The sequence below is a fragment of the Fomitiporia mediterranea genome, assembly GCF_000271605.1.
Source record: "Fomitiporia mediterranea MF3/22 unplaced genomic scaffold FOMMEscaffold_14, whole genome shotgun sequence".
Classification (NCBI taxonomy): Eukaryota; Fungi; Basidiomycota; class Agaricomycetes; order Hymenochaetales; family Hymenochaetaceae; genus Fomitiporia; species Fomitiporia mediterranea.
Window position 1 is genome coordinate 1638845 of NW_006760399.1, and position 14828 is coordinate 1653672.

General features: G+C 43.8%; 6 protein-coding genes across 6 annotated transcripts; 3 read left to right on the forward strand and 3 right to left on the reverse strand.

Moving 5' to 3' along the window:
- Positions 1-3296: 3296 nt before the first annotated feature.
- On the forward strand, positions 3297-4498 carry FOMMEDRAFT_95315 (farnesyl-diphosphate synthase; the record flags this gene model as incomplete). Its single annotated transcript, XM_007270668.1, has 3 exons — positions 3297-3422; positions 3497-3634; positions 3698-4498. The coding sequence occupies 3 exons, from the start codon at positions 3297-3299 to the stop codon at positions 4496-4498; spliced, it is 1065 nt and encodes a 354-aa protein (XP_007270730.1).
- Positions 4499-4713: 215 nt separating this feature from the next.
- On the reverse strand, positions 4714-6165 carry FOMMEDRAFT_161312 (uncharacterized protein; the record flags this gene model as incomplete). The annotated part of the gene is made up of 7 exons (XM_007270840.1): positions 4714-4838; positions 4895-4987; positions 5054-5191; positions 5249-5335; positions 5396-5546; positions 5595-5677; positions 5739-6165. 7 exons carry the CDS (start codon positions 6163-6165, stop codon positions 4714-4716), a joined length of 1104 nt encoding a protein of 367 aa, XP_007270902.1.
- Positions 6166-6713: 548 nt separating this feature from the next.
- On the reverse strand, positions 6714-8153 carry FOMMEDRAFT_161313 (uncharacterized protein; the record flags this gene model as incomplete). Its single annotated transcript, XM_007270841.1, has 7 exons — positions 6714-6856; positions 6932-7024; positions 7098-7232; positions 7301-7387; positions 7445-7573; positions 7627-7716; positions 7787-8153. The coding sequence occupies 7 exons, from the start codon at positions 8151-8153 to the stop codon at positions 6714-6716; spliced, it is 1044 nt and encodes a 347-aa protein (XP_007270903.1).
- Positions 8154-8739: 586 nt separating this feature from the next.
- On the reverse strand, positions 8740-10545 carry FOMMEDRAFT_143025 (uncharacterized protein). The gene is made up of 8 exons (XM_007270842.1): positions 10515-10545; positions 9879-10450; positions 9729-9818; positions 9544-9672; positions 9407-9493; positions 9200-9337; positions 9033-9125; positions 8740-8981 (listed from the first exon to the last, which is right to left on the reverse strand). Exons 2-8 carry the CDS (start codon positions 10420-10422, stop codon positions 8848-8850), a joined length of 1215 nt encoding a protein of 404 aa, XP_007270904.1. The 5' UTR covers positions 10423-10450; positions 10515-10545; the 3' UTR covers positions 8740-8847.
- Positions 10546-11280: 735 nt separating this feature from the next.
- On the forward strand, positions 11281-13870 carry FOMMEDRAFT_113688 (solute symporter family transporter; the record flags this gene model as incomplete). The annotated part of the gene is made up of 12 exons (XM_007270843.1): positions 11281-11422; positions 11472-11530; positions 11580-11677; positions 11727-11847; positions 11899-12120; positions 12177-12312; positions 12362-12459; positions 12513-12800; positions 12858-12993; positions 13049-13342; positions 13395-13666; positions 13754-13870. The coding sequence occupies 12 exons, from the start codon at positions 11281-11283 to the stop codon at positions 13868-13870; spliced, it is 1983 nt and encodes a 660-aa protein (XP_007270905.1).
- Positions 13871-14185: 315 nt separating this feature from the next.
- FOMMEDRAFT_161316 (uncharacterized protein) lies at positions 14186-14807 on the forward strand (the record flags this gene model as incomplete). Its single annotated transcript, XM_007270844.1, has 2 exons — positions 14186-14695; positions 14751-14807. 2 exons carry the CDS (start codon positions 14186-14188, stop codon positions 14805-14807), a joined length of 567 nt encoding a protein of 188 aa, XP_007270906.1.
- Between the last annotated feature and the right edge of the window lie 21 nt (positions 14808-14828).

A 14828-nucleotide genomic window follows, 5' to 3' on the forward strand; every position in this document is an offset into this window, starting at 1 on the left:
TTCTCAGATAAACTACTACTTGTTCTAAAGGGAATGTACAGCTTGTGTAATCTTATTGTCTAAGAGAGTAAGTATATGTACTAACATTTCCTCATTAACCTCTCTCTTTCAACAAGGACAGACTCATGTCCTCAGCTGTGAACTCAGTTGAGACTATCCCTACTTGATACTATAAACAAACTACTAAGTAGTGAATAGGGCTAGATAGTATTCTAAGTATTCTGAGATCTTAGAATGTAGAAGTAGTAGGTCAGATTGTATAGATTTAGACTTGGATAAAGTACAAAGAGAAGAATCAAAAGAATTAGAAGAAATAGGAGAACTATCTACTTTTGTTTCCAACTTTTTTCTTTCTAATAAATAATTTTGTTAATTTATTTTTTCTACTTTTTCTACTTTCTCTACTTTTCTTACTTTATTTACTTCTAATCCTACAGTGTCTATTGAATCAAAAGTAGCCATTAAAAAATCTGAGTTATAACTCTTCAGTGTTACATTTACTGTTAGGCCTCTATAAAATCCTAGAGTATATAGTCAGAGTTTAGGAGTTCTAAGGTAACTTCTGGATTTACAGAAAAGGCTTCTTACTATAAATCCTGCTTGTCACTCATTATCACTCTAATAACCTAACAGATATACTGTTACTTCTGTAGACAGTCCTTAATCTAGTGCTCTAACTTTCTGTAGACAAAGTATGCTCCTTACTTTTAAGCTTCTCTAATGTCTATTAGAACAGATTGATTATGAATTACAGGCAGATTGATTTAAGGGCTTAGAACTGTTAGAGCTGAACACATGTATAAGTGTTCTATACAGACTTGACACATCTAAGTTACAGCTTGGTTGAAGGAGATAGTGTGTATCTTCTACTTAGTGTAAGTAGTTAGTTCTAGTATCATTCTAAGAATCTTATCAACTAGTTCTAAGTGAAGAGCTTTTTTAAGCATCCTAATAAGAACATTATTAAACCTGAGTTGTGAATCCTACCTTCCAGGCCAGAATATCAAACTCTTAAAAGAAGGTATTAGTAGAATGTTTGCTCTGTTGTAGAGATACAAGCTTGTTCTACACATTGTGCCTCTCATTCAGATTAATAAAGGAAGTACAGAGTTACTCTATGAATTCTGAATACAACTCATTGTTCTAAAGTCAGATCAGACTTCTGATCTAATAGCTTTCAATCTAGTTCTGAGCTCAGGTGGTTGTGTTACCTTCCTTCATAAAGGAGAGGACAAATAGGACATGATTGAGATCTGAGAATAGATTAGTTAAAGTAGTAGCCATATATAGTTTGACTTGGTGCTGGAAGTCCTTAAAGTACTACTTATTAAAGTCTAAAGGGTAGGCTACATACACTTTCTTTCTAAAACAAGTTACAACTTGTAGAACAACTAGAACAGGTTCTAAAGGGGCTAGAGGCACATAGTTAGTAAAGGCCTCTTAGATAAAGGTCTATATGTATTAAGCTAGTTCTACTCATAACTGCTGATCTGGCAGGACAGTAGGGGTGGCAGTTAGTGTAGAAGGGTCTATGTTTATACTATAAAGGAATCAGTACTAAACTAAAAGGGGTAATGAATAGAAGAAGGGTAGTAAAAGTTTAAAAGGGGTTTAGAGAGTTTAAAATTTAAAAATGTAGAAGGGTTAGGACAAAGAAAAGAGATCAACACAATAGTGAGTACTAATGCTTAAAATGTAGGAGAGTTGTAGGGTAGTAATAGGTAGTCTTGATCTGATGTTAGTAACAGTGTAGAGGGGACCTGAAGGCTTAGCAAGGGGACCTAGGCTACAACTATTCTACACAACAGAAATACAGAATGTAAGTACTAGAACATAGTCAGAACTTGTAGAACAGGCAGAGAGAGAGAGTGAGACAAGAGTAGAGTATATAGAGTGAGCCTAAGAGTACAGGACTACCTAGAGTAGACAAGATCAAGACTATAGGACCAGTCTGATCTTGTACACCTATATATACTAAACTATACAAGAGTACTCAGGGAGCATGAGCTACTAAGAATGATAAACCACAAAGAATGAAAGAGAGGAATGTCAAAGATAAAGGTACAAAGAATGAAGGGATGGACAAAGGGTAAGAGACTATAGAATGAACAAAGAATGAAGGGGTGGTCAAAGGAATGAGATAATGAAGTAAGGAAGGGTAGTAGCAAGAGTCAGTACACATATAGTCTATAGACAGTGCCTCTGAGGGACAGAGTTCCTGAGTTCTGGTACAGAAGGGTGTAGAACCCTCAGAACTGAAGGTACAAGAGCAGAGAACTGTAACACTGGGTCCCCTTACTGAGCCTTCAGGTCCCCTCTATACTGTTGCTAACAGTATGCAGGCCTATATACTTTTCTATGTAAAGTACAGTCATTAAGTATGATTTATAATTACTAGAATCAAACATTAATAGATCTGTATCAAGCATCTGCTCCACTGTCTTTATCCAAATTATGATAGCTTTTGTCCAAAGACAGTACCAGTAGTGTTTCAGATGAGAGATGTAAGTAAATATAGTACATTATACACTGCATTTATATATGATCTGTGACAGGAGGTACTGCTAGAAGAAAAATATCAGATACAGAAGATTGATGAGATGCAAGGAGGTGTTGAACAATCTATTCCTGATTGTAGAGAGTATTGTAGATGACTAGCACTTGACCAAATTACATTACCTATGGCTGGAGCAGGAAACAGTACAACATTATTAAACATGGATCATCATTATTAACTAGACTAATACACGTGATAATAATGATACCTCTCCGGCGAATGTCCGTTGCTGTGCTCTTATGAAACCCACCGCGCTGATCGAGGAGTGGTTGGACCCCAATGCGCATCCCGGCATGCCTACGGCTGTGAGGTTATTTCCGTGATCGGAATAAATAATAGCTTCCGATCAGTACCGATCATGTAGGACAAGCTTTTCTATGTCACTTACTTCATTCTCTAAGAGCAATCGACCGACTTAGAGAGGATATGGATTGAACGACAATAAACGACGGAGCGTCTTGTGTCCAATGAGGTGAAGACAATTGCATCACGTGATGTCAAATTTAACAATTAGACGCCGCTAAGCGCGAAACACGGACTGTGATTTTAATTCGCGCTTTCCCCAACGCATCTCCTTGCTGGTTCGTTGTCTCGCCACTATCCCCCGACAGTCTCGCAGGCTTGCAGTAACTCTTGGTGCACTCGGCTGTCTTACTCCCCAACGTTTCCGTCTAATAAATAAGCTTACTTGGATTGGAACTAGAACCCCTCTAACCTGTTTCACTACCTAGAAGAAAGAATGTCGACGAGCAAGCAAGATAAACGACAAAAGTTCATCGATGCATTTGCCAGTATCCGCGATGAGCTGATTGCTCATATGGCAACCGAGAATATGCCTAAGGATGCTCAAGAGTGGTTCAAAAACGTATGCATACTCTTCACACTCGTACTATTTACAATGTTTGCTGATCTGTCCGGTGATTACTGTTGTTGAAATAGAACTTGGAGTACAACGTACCCGGCGGGAAGCTCAATCGCGGGATATCGGTGACAGATACGGTTGAGATCTTGTTTGGCAGGCAACTTAGTGACAAGGAGTATCAGAGGGCAGCGATCCTTGGTTGGAGTGTCGAGTTGGTATGTCTATTTCTTTTTCTGTGTGCTGCAGGAAGTTTCACTAAAGAAATTTTATCTATGCAGCTCCAGGCGTTCTTCCTCGTATCAGACGACATGATGGACCAATCCATCACACGTCGTGGCCAGCCATGCTGGTACCGCCAACCCCACGTCGGAAACATCGCAATAAACGATTCCTTCATGCTCGAAGCAGCGATCTATCACCTCTTCCGCCAACACTTCCGTCACGAACCCTATTACGCAGACTTACTCGACCTCATGCACGAGACGACTTATCAAACGGAAATGGGTCAACTCGTCGATTTGATTACGGCTCCGGAGGAATCTGTCGACTTGAGTAAATTCTCGTTGGAGAAACATCGGTTTATCGTGCTGTATAAGACTGCGTATTATTCGTTCTATCTACCTGTCGCACTAGCACTTTACTTCGTTTCTCCTACGGTACCCTCTGTCGCCACTCCCCAATCTCTTAAGCGCGCGAAGGATATTCTCTTACCACTCGGCGAATACTTCCAGGTCCAGGACGATTACCTTGACTGCTTCGGCACGCCCGAGCAAATTGGGAAAGTCGGAACAGATATCATCGATAATAAGTGTTCATGGCTGATCAACGTCGCACTCGCTCACGCAAGCACTGAACAACGTAAACTTCTGGATGAGTGTTACGGACGCAAGGACGCAGAGAAGGAGAAGAAAGTGAAGCAGGTGTACGATGAGCTGGATTTGAAAGGGAAGTACGAGAAGTACGAGAAGGAAAGCTATGAGAAGGTTACGGGCCTCATCAACCAGCTCCCTGCTGATGGTCCTCTCAAACGTGAAGTGTTTACGAGTTTCTTGGAGAAGATTTACAAGCGGACGAAATAGGCGTAAAATTAGACTTAGGTTCGTTTCCCTCTTTCTGTCTGCACGCATTGGGCTAAATCACTGTGCTTGCGCAGATTCTGGTAACACACTCATATAGAACTTATATTCTTGAAAACTCGTGTATAATGTTGCTTGCATATGGCGCAACTCAAAAACGTAAGATAAAATAATATGCACAGTATCTATAGTCTCGGGAGTTCCTACATCACCGTCTATCATGCCTTCGCATTCATTGCGTTGCTTTTCGAATTCTCTAAAAGGTAGTCATACACTTGCCCGGCGGCCTCCTGGAAGATACGGCTCTTTGCTTCAAATTGGATCCCTTTAACAGGGTGATCGACTGCGAAATGCAATATTGAGTTCTTTGTAACGACGGAGTCAAGATAGCAGACTGACCTTTCATAATCCAGATCTTCTCTGGTTCGCCATCTGGTCCATTTTCGGTCAAAGCCTTGAAGAAGACCTGACACCTTGGGTACTTCTCAAGAGCTATGTTTCACATTATTACGGTCGCTTCATTACTTGGTTCGCATTCCAATCTGGTAAGGCACGTACCTTGGAAAATTCGTTCCCAGATCAAGCCCTCTTGCGTCTCCGGCGTCGCCTCCTCGTACTCGAGATGTTCCTCCATCGCATGAATGGCTTCAGCCAGCGCATTAGATACCTTTGTAAATCCAAGTCTCTCATGTTGCACTACATAGAGACGCAAAGTAAGAATAGAGCACAATCAGTAATGAGGTATGTATGCACCTCGAACTTTCCATGGGTAGAAGTCCTTGCCGGTGCCTTCTTTAAAAAGGAGGAGAGCTCCTGCGTAACGTGTATCATTCTGCAAAACTGTTGCACATGCAGGTATTGTGAGTAAGGAGGCCGAAAAAGTCTATAAATACTACGTACTCTCGTATAGACGTCGGAATCGAGCATCACTTTCGCTAGGTTCTTTGAAGTCAAGATAGCTCTTGACTTTCCTCGCTGCGTCCTTCAACGTCGTGGCTTGATCTTGACACCCACGGGTTCGATGTTCGACTGTGATATTTTGCGTGAGCGCCTTCGGACTATCAATACGAAATGCAAATTGTGTTTGCTTACATCTGACCTGCCAGTTGATAAACTCTCCATAATCACCGACGTGAATCTTTCTGAAGTACAACTGTCCGCCGCTGTAGTCCTCATTTGCGACTATAATAGTGTGTTAGCGCTAAGCAGCCAGTGACAAGAGAGCAAAGTAGGAAATCCTCACTCTTAAGCACCAGGCGGAGGATGTCAGCGTCGTTATGATGGACAAACGTCAAACCGTCTTCGGCTCTAACCCATGCCGGCTCTCGAGTACTGTTCCTTCGCGAGGGACCGAGAGTATACGCTGATTTCTTTACTGCCTTATGAGATCTCTTGACTGCTTTATGTGACTTCTTGAAGGCACTGTGTGCTGTTTTTCGGAGTGTGTTTAGAGAATCGCCGATGGAGAGAAGAGTCGCGTCTGTCGGCTCTTCTGGCCCTTTTTTATTAATAGCGGGTTCGTTCTGAGGTTGCTCCGTCTGTTCAGGCGGCCCACGAAAGGCCGATACGTGTGGGACGGAATCTGGAGCTTGAAAGAGAGACTCGTCGGTCACTTTCTCTCCGGTACGTGCGAATAAAGTATCGCGGCCTGTTGATAGATTTGAAGACATGAGAAGAGAAAACTAGAGTGAAAACAGAGGATGCTAGGACCAGAGATACGGACATACTGCAACATGCTAGACAGTATAAATCACTTCATGACCCGAAGTCGACTAGAGCAAAGTGACGTTGAGACGCGCAAAGACGGTCTATCGGACGTATGGCGTATACGAATACAGAGACAGCTGCTTGCAAAGCACATCTGTAGAACCTTGGCGTTTGCTTAGAATGGCTGATGCATAGTACAGACCGTGCACGTTTCAACGGGTTGTCAACAATTGGGCATCGAAGCATGTAAAATTCGTCCGAAAGACTTTAGCGCTTTGCCATCAGTTTCAGACATCATCTATGAGCTGCTATGAAGATGCTATCATTCGTGATTGGAACAACAGTTGGGAGAGTGAGATTCTGAACATGAGAGACGAAGGCGAGTGCGAGTGCGAGTGGTACTTCAGGTTACATTACGTAAGATATGAATAAGCTCCAATTCTAGATTGCTACAATCTCTTCGGTAATAATTACACATTAATTATCCACAATGGCTCCATATTCACAGGAATCATCGTGTTGCAGCCCATGAATTTGCTGCCTTCTCCTGCTTTTTCCGACCGAGGTGGTTCAGCACTGACAGTACCTGCACAGCAGCCGTTTCAATGGAAGGCTCCTTCGTCTCGAACTGAATACCGCGAATCGGGTGATCGACTATAGTTCAAAATAATAATAAAATTCAGCGTCATATTTCTTCATTTGTATTGCAAATCAAAGTAAGAAACTGACCTTTCATGTGCCACAGTTTCTCTTGGTCGCCATTTGTGTCTTCTACTATGACCTCTTTGATGAATACCCTTGTCTTGCGATGTCTTTTCAGTGCTATTAAAATAGGGAATATTACATGTCAAGTGAGATAAGCAAAAAAGAGCGAACGTGGATTGAGAAGACGTACCAGCGAATATCTTCTCCCAAACACCGCCCGTGTAATTTTCTGGCGTCACTTCTTCGAACTGAACATGCATTTCCAAAGCACCAATTGCTTCTTCAAGAGTATCGGCGTGTTTAGTGAAGCCATTTGGGTGATATACTGAAATATTGGTGGGGGATCATAAGACAAGCAAGGGTGACCAAACGCAGGTACGAATGAACACTAACGTCGGACTTTCCATGGATACCAGTCCTTGGCCTTTCCTGACTTGAACAAGATAGTGGCTCCTTCGAAATGCTTATCATTATGAATATCTAATTAGATTATCAGTTATAAGAATTAACTCGACTGTATAACTGAGAACGACTTACATTCGTACAAGCGTTTGAACCTTTCGTCCAGCTCTCCGGGTTCTTTGTAGTCGAGGAAACTCTTCATTCTCTTAGCGGCTTCTTGAAGTGTCTCAGCTTGCTCCCGACACGCACGCCGTTTGTGCTCAACTGTGAAATTGAGTATGAGTCCTACATTCGATGATGAAAAAGGTTAAACTAACGTTTGACCTGCCAGAACTCATGATGATCTGGCTCATCGCGAGTGATCTTTCTAAAATAGAGCTTTCCGTCACCGCCGTTCTCCTTTGCGGCTATGTGGCCGGATCGGCGAAATTGAGGATTATATGCAAGTGGACTTGAGTAATGTATATGTATGCTTACTTGTTAATGCTTCACGAATAACATTCGCGTCTTCTTCAGCCAAACCATCCATCCCATCTTCGGCTTTCTCCCATTCAGGTCCGTCGTCGTCCTTTCCCAAGAGGAAGTGGGTTGATCTCCTGATAGCCCTTCTAGATCTCTTCAGCGCATGGCGTGCGTGTGTCTTCAGAGGCTCGACAAAGGAGGATCTTCTCGACTCGGTCGACATTTCTGTTTCGCTCCCGGAGTCTACCGCACGTTCGAGAGGTCCTTTGAACGCGGAGACGTGGGGCACCTCATTTGGGGAAGCGAAAAGGGTTTCATCTGTCACGGTCTCTCCTGTACGAGCGACCTTTTCATGATAGTCAGACTGAGGATTTGAGGCCATAATGCAGGAATCACGCCAGCCCGACGGAATGGACAGAGAGCAGCACCAAGACAATGTACCTTAGTCTGCAACCTTTGCATGATGGCCAGCAGACAAACTAAGTACCGACATAAAGTGGCGTATCCTGTATGTCGCCACATATCTCATTGAAGTGCCGTTCGACAGATTAGTATAAGCCTTCCGGAAATAAATGTGAAGATTATCGTAAAGGCTTTAGTCGAAACTCGAAAATCCCAGAATGTCTAGTATATACTCGGCGCCAAGGGGTCTGTAACAGTAATTGAGAATAATCTCCAGAGCTAAGGTAATGCTGAAACGAAAGCCAAGGTACCTTTACCCAAGAGAGTACATATTGTGGTGTAAAAATATTGTCGAACTCAGGAAGCAGTTTTATTTGTGTTTATTTGTGGTAGAGTACTTATGTTTCACGCCGGCCCGGGGTTATTCACTGCAACGCATCCTTTAATCGGGTCAAGGCCCTTTCTAGTCCGTACTTAAGGGATGCTTCACTACTTACACCCGTCAGAAAACGGTATTGAATCAATTTCGATTGTCATAAATTAAATTGCCCCCGAACTATACTTCTCGATCTCCATTTTCATTACACACGTAAGCAACACAATAATATAGCCAAAATGAATTATAGCGAAGCAAATTCCCTATTTTTTCTATATTTACCAGGCGGCCCATCTCGCTAATCCTGCTTCTGCTTGCGATTTGCTGCCTTGTCCTTTTGCTTCGCTTCCAAGTACTTGAGTACATCGTTGGCAGCTTCATCGATCGTGTTAGCCTTCTTCTCGAATTGGATTCCTTGAATCGGATGATCGACTGTGCTAGGACGTTAGAAATGGTGACTGAAATTGAGGGAAATGGAATTACCTTTGACATGGCAAGACATCTGCTGCTCTTCGTTAGGTCCATCTTCAGTCACTTCTTTAAAGAATACTTTCATTTTACGATGTTTCTTCATAGCTGTACGTCGGGAAAAAAGTTTCGAAATGAGTAAGACTACTTCTGGTGTGTTGACGATACAGAGTCAAGCCTACCAGAGAAAATCTTATTCCAAACATCGCCTTTTTGTGTTTCCGGCGTCGCTTCTTCGAACGTGACGTGCTCCTCCATCGCACGGATCGCTTGTTCCAGAGATTCCGCGCGTTTGGCGAAACCGCGTTTATCATGATGGACTTATTGGGACAAGCTCGTGAGAAAGAGGGGAAAAAACATGGCAATTATAGTGAAAATGTAAAACGGACCTCGAACTTTCCAAGGGTAGTAGTCCTTCGACTTTCCTTCCTTGAATAGTATAATAGCACCATTGTAGCGCCTGTCGTTGTTGAGATCTAAAGAAATCAAGTTAATGTAGGGTTATCAGATTGATAACTTTGCGCACATTCGGACAGGTTGTGGAACCTGTCGTCGAGTTCTCCCGGCTCTCTATAGTCAAGGAAACTCTTGGCCTTTTTTGCTGCTTCTTCAAGGGTCTTAGCAGTCTCGAAACATGAGCGATGCTTGTGATCGACTGTTGCCGAAAATACATCAGAACAGACATGCAGATTAACATAGTACTACACATACACTTGACCTGCCAATAGTATTGCTCCCCACCTTCGGTTTCAGGTACCTTTCTGAAATAGAGCTTCCCATCGGGGCAGTTGGCATTAGCAGCTTTTGGCCAGTATCAGCTACCCGTGGATTACAGACGTTGGCTTGGAAAAAAGATCTTACCATCGAGTGCTTGCTGAACTGCATTCGCATCGTCCTCTCCCAAATCTGAGATCCCATCCTTGGCATTTACCCATTCGGAACCCTCTCTGTGTGCAAGGAATGACAGGAGCGACGAGGAAGACCGTTTAAGCGCTTTACTAGATTTCCTCAACGCCCGATGTGCATAGTTTTCTATGGCATCGATTCCTTCCTCAATGGACGAACGCTTTGACTCTATAGACCCTATAGACCTTGTAGAGTCTGTTTCTGACTCATCAGACCATAGTGGCTTCTTGAACGCAGAGACATGGGGAGTACGGTCCTGGTCGGGTGTAATAAAGTCCTTCTCGTCCCACAATTCGTCGGCTTTGCTAAGGCGACTGGATGATGACGCTCTCGACATGGTTCGGCAGCCTTGTATCTTGATGAGTGGGGTATGTGATCGATAACATCTGGGTGCCACATACATTTCAGAATATATGGCAGGAGGACAGGCGGTGTCGCAATATTGTGGCGTATTGTGTCGCGGAGTTGGTCGACCTTTACGGGTGCAGATCAAGCACATCCCCGGTAAGTTATATTACTGGAAAGCCCTGACGTGCCAATGGTTAATGGAGTGCACATAAACAATACCTGTTTCTAGCATAGCAGGCTCACTATCGGCAGAATGCGTCCATGTTTCAACTTTCGGGCGGGTTCAATGTGGGACGAACCAGATGGACAAACCACCGGCAATCGCGCTCTCGCTACCAGAGTTCATTAGTTGCACGTTAGTTAGCTGCAGGCGCAGCTTTTGTAGGATCGCTTTTTACAATGAGAAGTAGCATGATGATTGACGGTGTGTAGCAAATTACAAATTTTGAAATTTGGCTGACTGAGGAACTTATACGCATGTTACGTAATACCGTAGGGTTCACCTCATTTGCCTGATTTAGACTGTCGATCTTTTGAACTTTGCTTCACATTCCCCAAAAACCCAACAAACAGAAACCTGGTCGTTGTGTCAAGTTAACTGCTATGAGTTTTATCTCGTAACGATGACTGTTAAAGAAAGTACAAGAGTGGAGAGACATGTTCAAGATCAACTAGTAGCTACGGCCCGCGCCGCTTCCGAGGTCTTTTCGGCAAAGTGGGTTTGAAATCCTGATGACCTGCTTCGGACCCTTCGCATTGCCGCCGGTCAAATAGAATCCACGGATTTCGAAAGCGTGTATTGTCTATCTTTGTTATCTTCAAATACAAGGCTGATGTTTTTCTTTTTTGCATTCTTTTATTAGTGCTGGGCGCGTTTTTCCGCCTTCTTTGGAGCTCCATGCATTCTGCGGAGGCCCGGCCGGAAGATAGCGATATGAATAAGTAAACCGACGTCGAAGACGACTTCGAGGAGTCTTCCTTACTTCCAGCATAGGCATAATACTGTATCATGGCAAATGGTCAGTTTGACGTGTACTTGCCGCAGTCGTCTGGATATGCCATCATTCTTGGAGGAGGGTTTGGGTTTGCACTGCTCATGCTCATTCTCAGCTGGTTGCAGGCGAACTTTACCGAAACATCTCCATTTGACAGTGAGCTTCTCTTTATGCTATCTTTTGCCTCATTCTAACTGTTTGCTAGACGAAGAGTTCTCCAGCGCAAGTCGAAGCGTTAAGCCCGGGCTAGTTTGCTCTGGTATTGTAGGACATGGTTCATAATATTTCGATTAAAAGCTAATAGCGATGAAAGGTTTCTGCTTGGACATGGAGCGCAACTCTTATGGTATCATCCCTGGTTGTATATCAATTCGGAGTGGCTGGTGGTTGGTGGTATGGCGTGTGCGGAACGTACGTTTCTACGCGTAAGCTCATCAATGGCTAACTAATTATCCTATAGGGTCGAGATTATTATGTTTTCTATCATTGCTTCAAAGGTGAAAGAAAACGCGAATGGTGCAAGAACTTTTCTAGAGATTGTTAGAGCTCGCTTTGGAACGTCCGTGCATGTCATGTTTCTGGCAAGTAATCATTAAAACAAGAACAATGTCCTCGTCTGAAAATGTTTTTAGCTTTATGCACTCCTCACTTCACTGCTAGTGTCCTCCATCCTGCTTCTTGGAGGTAGTGCGTCTATCTCCGCACTGACAGGGATGGATGTTCGAGCAGCAGCTATGCTTCTTCCTGTTGGCGTTATCGCGTTCGTTATCGTCGGTGGACTGCGAAGCACGTTTGTTTCCGATTATTCGCATACAGCTATCGTATTTGTCATTATCTGGATATTTCTTTACACGGTTTGCTTCTCAAAAATCTCTGATCGATGCTTATCAGTTGACGAGAACATTTGTAGGCATGCGGATCGTCCGAGCTTATCGGGTCTCCGTCCGCGCTACACGCTCTTCTTGTGAAGGCCGCAGAGCTTGACCCTGTCGTGGGTAATCATGATGGCTCTTACCTCACGTTTCGCTCTAAACCAGCCTTCATATGTCTGTAAACTGTTACTCTACCGAGTATGTTTCACTGACTTTTGGATAGATGCTGCCATATCTTTTACGCTCGGCTCGTCCACGGTATTTCTTGACCAATCCTACTGGCAGCGAGCAATAGCGTCAGAGCCAACAGGCACAACAAAGGTGCGCTATTCTGGCATATAAATAGTATTACAACGTTAACTACTAGATCGCAGGCGTACATCATGGGTGGACTGTCATGGTTCAGTGTTCCGTACGCCTTCGGAACTACAATGGGCCTCTCCGCTCGCGCACTTCAAACTAATCCAGTTTTCCCAACGTATCCTCTGCCTCTCAGTGTGGCACAACAAGGTGCTGGGCTAGTAGCACCTGCAGCTGCTGTCGCTCTCCTCGGACGTTCCGGAGCCATATGTATGCTCATTATTACTTACATGGCTGTCACATCCGCATGCTCTGCTCAGTTGATTTCTGTGTCATCGATTTTCACCTACGACGTGTATCGGGTATGTCTCTCGCTTAATTCAAATTAATTAGTATGTAAATGCACGCTATATACGTAGACTTACTGGCGTCCTAAGGCAAACCCTCAAGAGCTCCTTCGTATAGCGCATGCCGGCGTTGCAATATGGGGAATATGGATCTCTGTCTTTTGTGTCATTCTAAATGCTGGAGGTGTTGATATGAACTTCGTGTTTTGTGAGTATTCCATTATATTAATGTAGTGTATCTCTGCTGAAAGTCTTGCCTGGAGATTTTGCAGGAACGATCGTTGGTGCGCCAGTAGTACCTATCATGCTGACGGTTTTCTGGCCCAAACTCACCAAACAAGCCGTCCTTCTTGGATCCATGGGTGGAACATCCCTTGCAATTCTGGCCTGGCTATTGACGTGTCGCTATTATTATGGAATGATCAACGTCGAGACGTTGGTCAATAATTATTCCTCCCTTGCCGGAAGTGTGACAAGTCTTGGTTCCGGCGCTGTAATTGCGTTTGTTTTGTCCATGATCAAGCCAGACAGCTATGATTTCACGGGCACTCGGTCCAGTGAGCATCCCTAAATTCACGTTTCTACTTCGTTATAATCAAGGTATAATAGTTAAAAGGATCGAAAATATACACGATAGCGACAATCTACATATCGAGATTATGAATGTGCTAGAAAACGACGAAAAGAGAAAGGACCACTCCCAATCTCCATCAGTAGAGCGGAGATCAGATTACAATGACGAACACGTACTGCCGGCTGACGCGAAACGTGCTTTGTGGATAACAATTGCTATCGTCCTCGTTATTTCTATTGTAGTTCCAATGCCCCTCGGTGCTAGTACGTATGTATTCTCCCCTGCGTTCTTTACCGGATGGATGATTGTTGCAATGGGGAGACGTACCCCATCGATTATTTCTTGCATACATTGACTATTATGTTCTTAATCTTCTATCATGGGCATTTCTTAGATCTGGTCATTCTGCGGAGCATTTTGCTGTGTAGTACTGCCGATATGGGAAAGTCGAGCTGCTCTTAGGACCATGGCCATCGGTCTCGTGTCGACAGTCAAGAAGTATGGTTTATGATGTAGAACACCCTTCTCTCGTCGCTACATAACGAATATAACAGTTTTTATTTTCCAAATAAGCCAAGAGAATCTAACTTCATTCACGCAACTTCGCTAACATTAACATTAATTTTGAATTCAGGCTAGCCGATACGGGTAGGGGAGCTGTTCCATAGATGTATGCCAGTCGTGCTCTTATTTGAGGGCGGCGACGGTCTCAACCCCAATGAGTCCTGTATTCAAACCAATTCCCAAGACATGCTTGCCTCGTCATACCTCTGCGTCTTACTGATTACCAACTCGTCGTCATACTGTCTTGCTGTACCAGAATTATATGGCTCCGGTCGCTTCCACTTCACAATCCCATTCGCATTTATTACCAAGGAACACCGTCTCAAATGCTCCACGTCGATCTCCCGCTGTCCTCAATAAAAGCGTTCAACTAGCCCTCTCGCATCCGTTTCTTTACCTCTGTTTTATTGTCCTTGGCGGCCTTCTTTCCCTAGCCTTAGTCGTCTGCTTTGTGTATTGTATCGCACGGTACTGTCAGCGGCGGAAACGGAAAGTCCACCCACTCTTGCTAAGCCCCTTCCCAACGACAGGATTGTTGAGTTCGGTGAAGAGTCTGGGGAGCCGGCTGAACGCCACAGAAAAGTTGCCTCTGGGACTTATAGAAACATCTCCAACACCTACATTGCTCTTTGGCACGATCTCTTTTGATAGAAATATTGCAATTACGGAATTTTCGGATACTATCGCGGAAATGGATATCACAGAAGCTGTTTACGAGTGTGGTACGATATCTTGCAAAGACGGACCTACGAACACAGCAGATGTGAACGTGGTAGGTGGCTTCGGATTTCTATGTTAGGCTGGTTGAGATCTAATGATTCGCATAGGGTAGTAAAGATATACCTCCGTATTCTCGCTCTTCATCCATGACCGTTGCTGCTTGAGATGCTGCACTAAGTTATTTC

Excerpts from the sequence above, each read along its gene's own strand:
- FOMMEDRAFT_143025 (XM_007270842.1), bottom strand. The coding sequence starts at position 10,422 with ATGTGCTTGATCTGCACCCGTAAAGGTCGACCAACTCCGCGACACAAT. Across the intron at positions 9,338-9,406 it reads CTACCCTTGGAAAGTTCGAG|TCCATCATGATAAACGCGGT; the intron begins GTCCGTTTTACA and ends TGTCCCAATAAG. Across the intron at positions 9,126-9,199 it reads TTGGAATAAGATTTTCTCTG|CTATGAAGAAACATCGTAAA; the intron begins GTAGGCTTGACT and ends CCCGACGTACAG.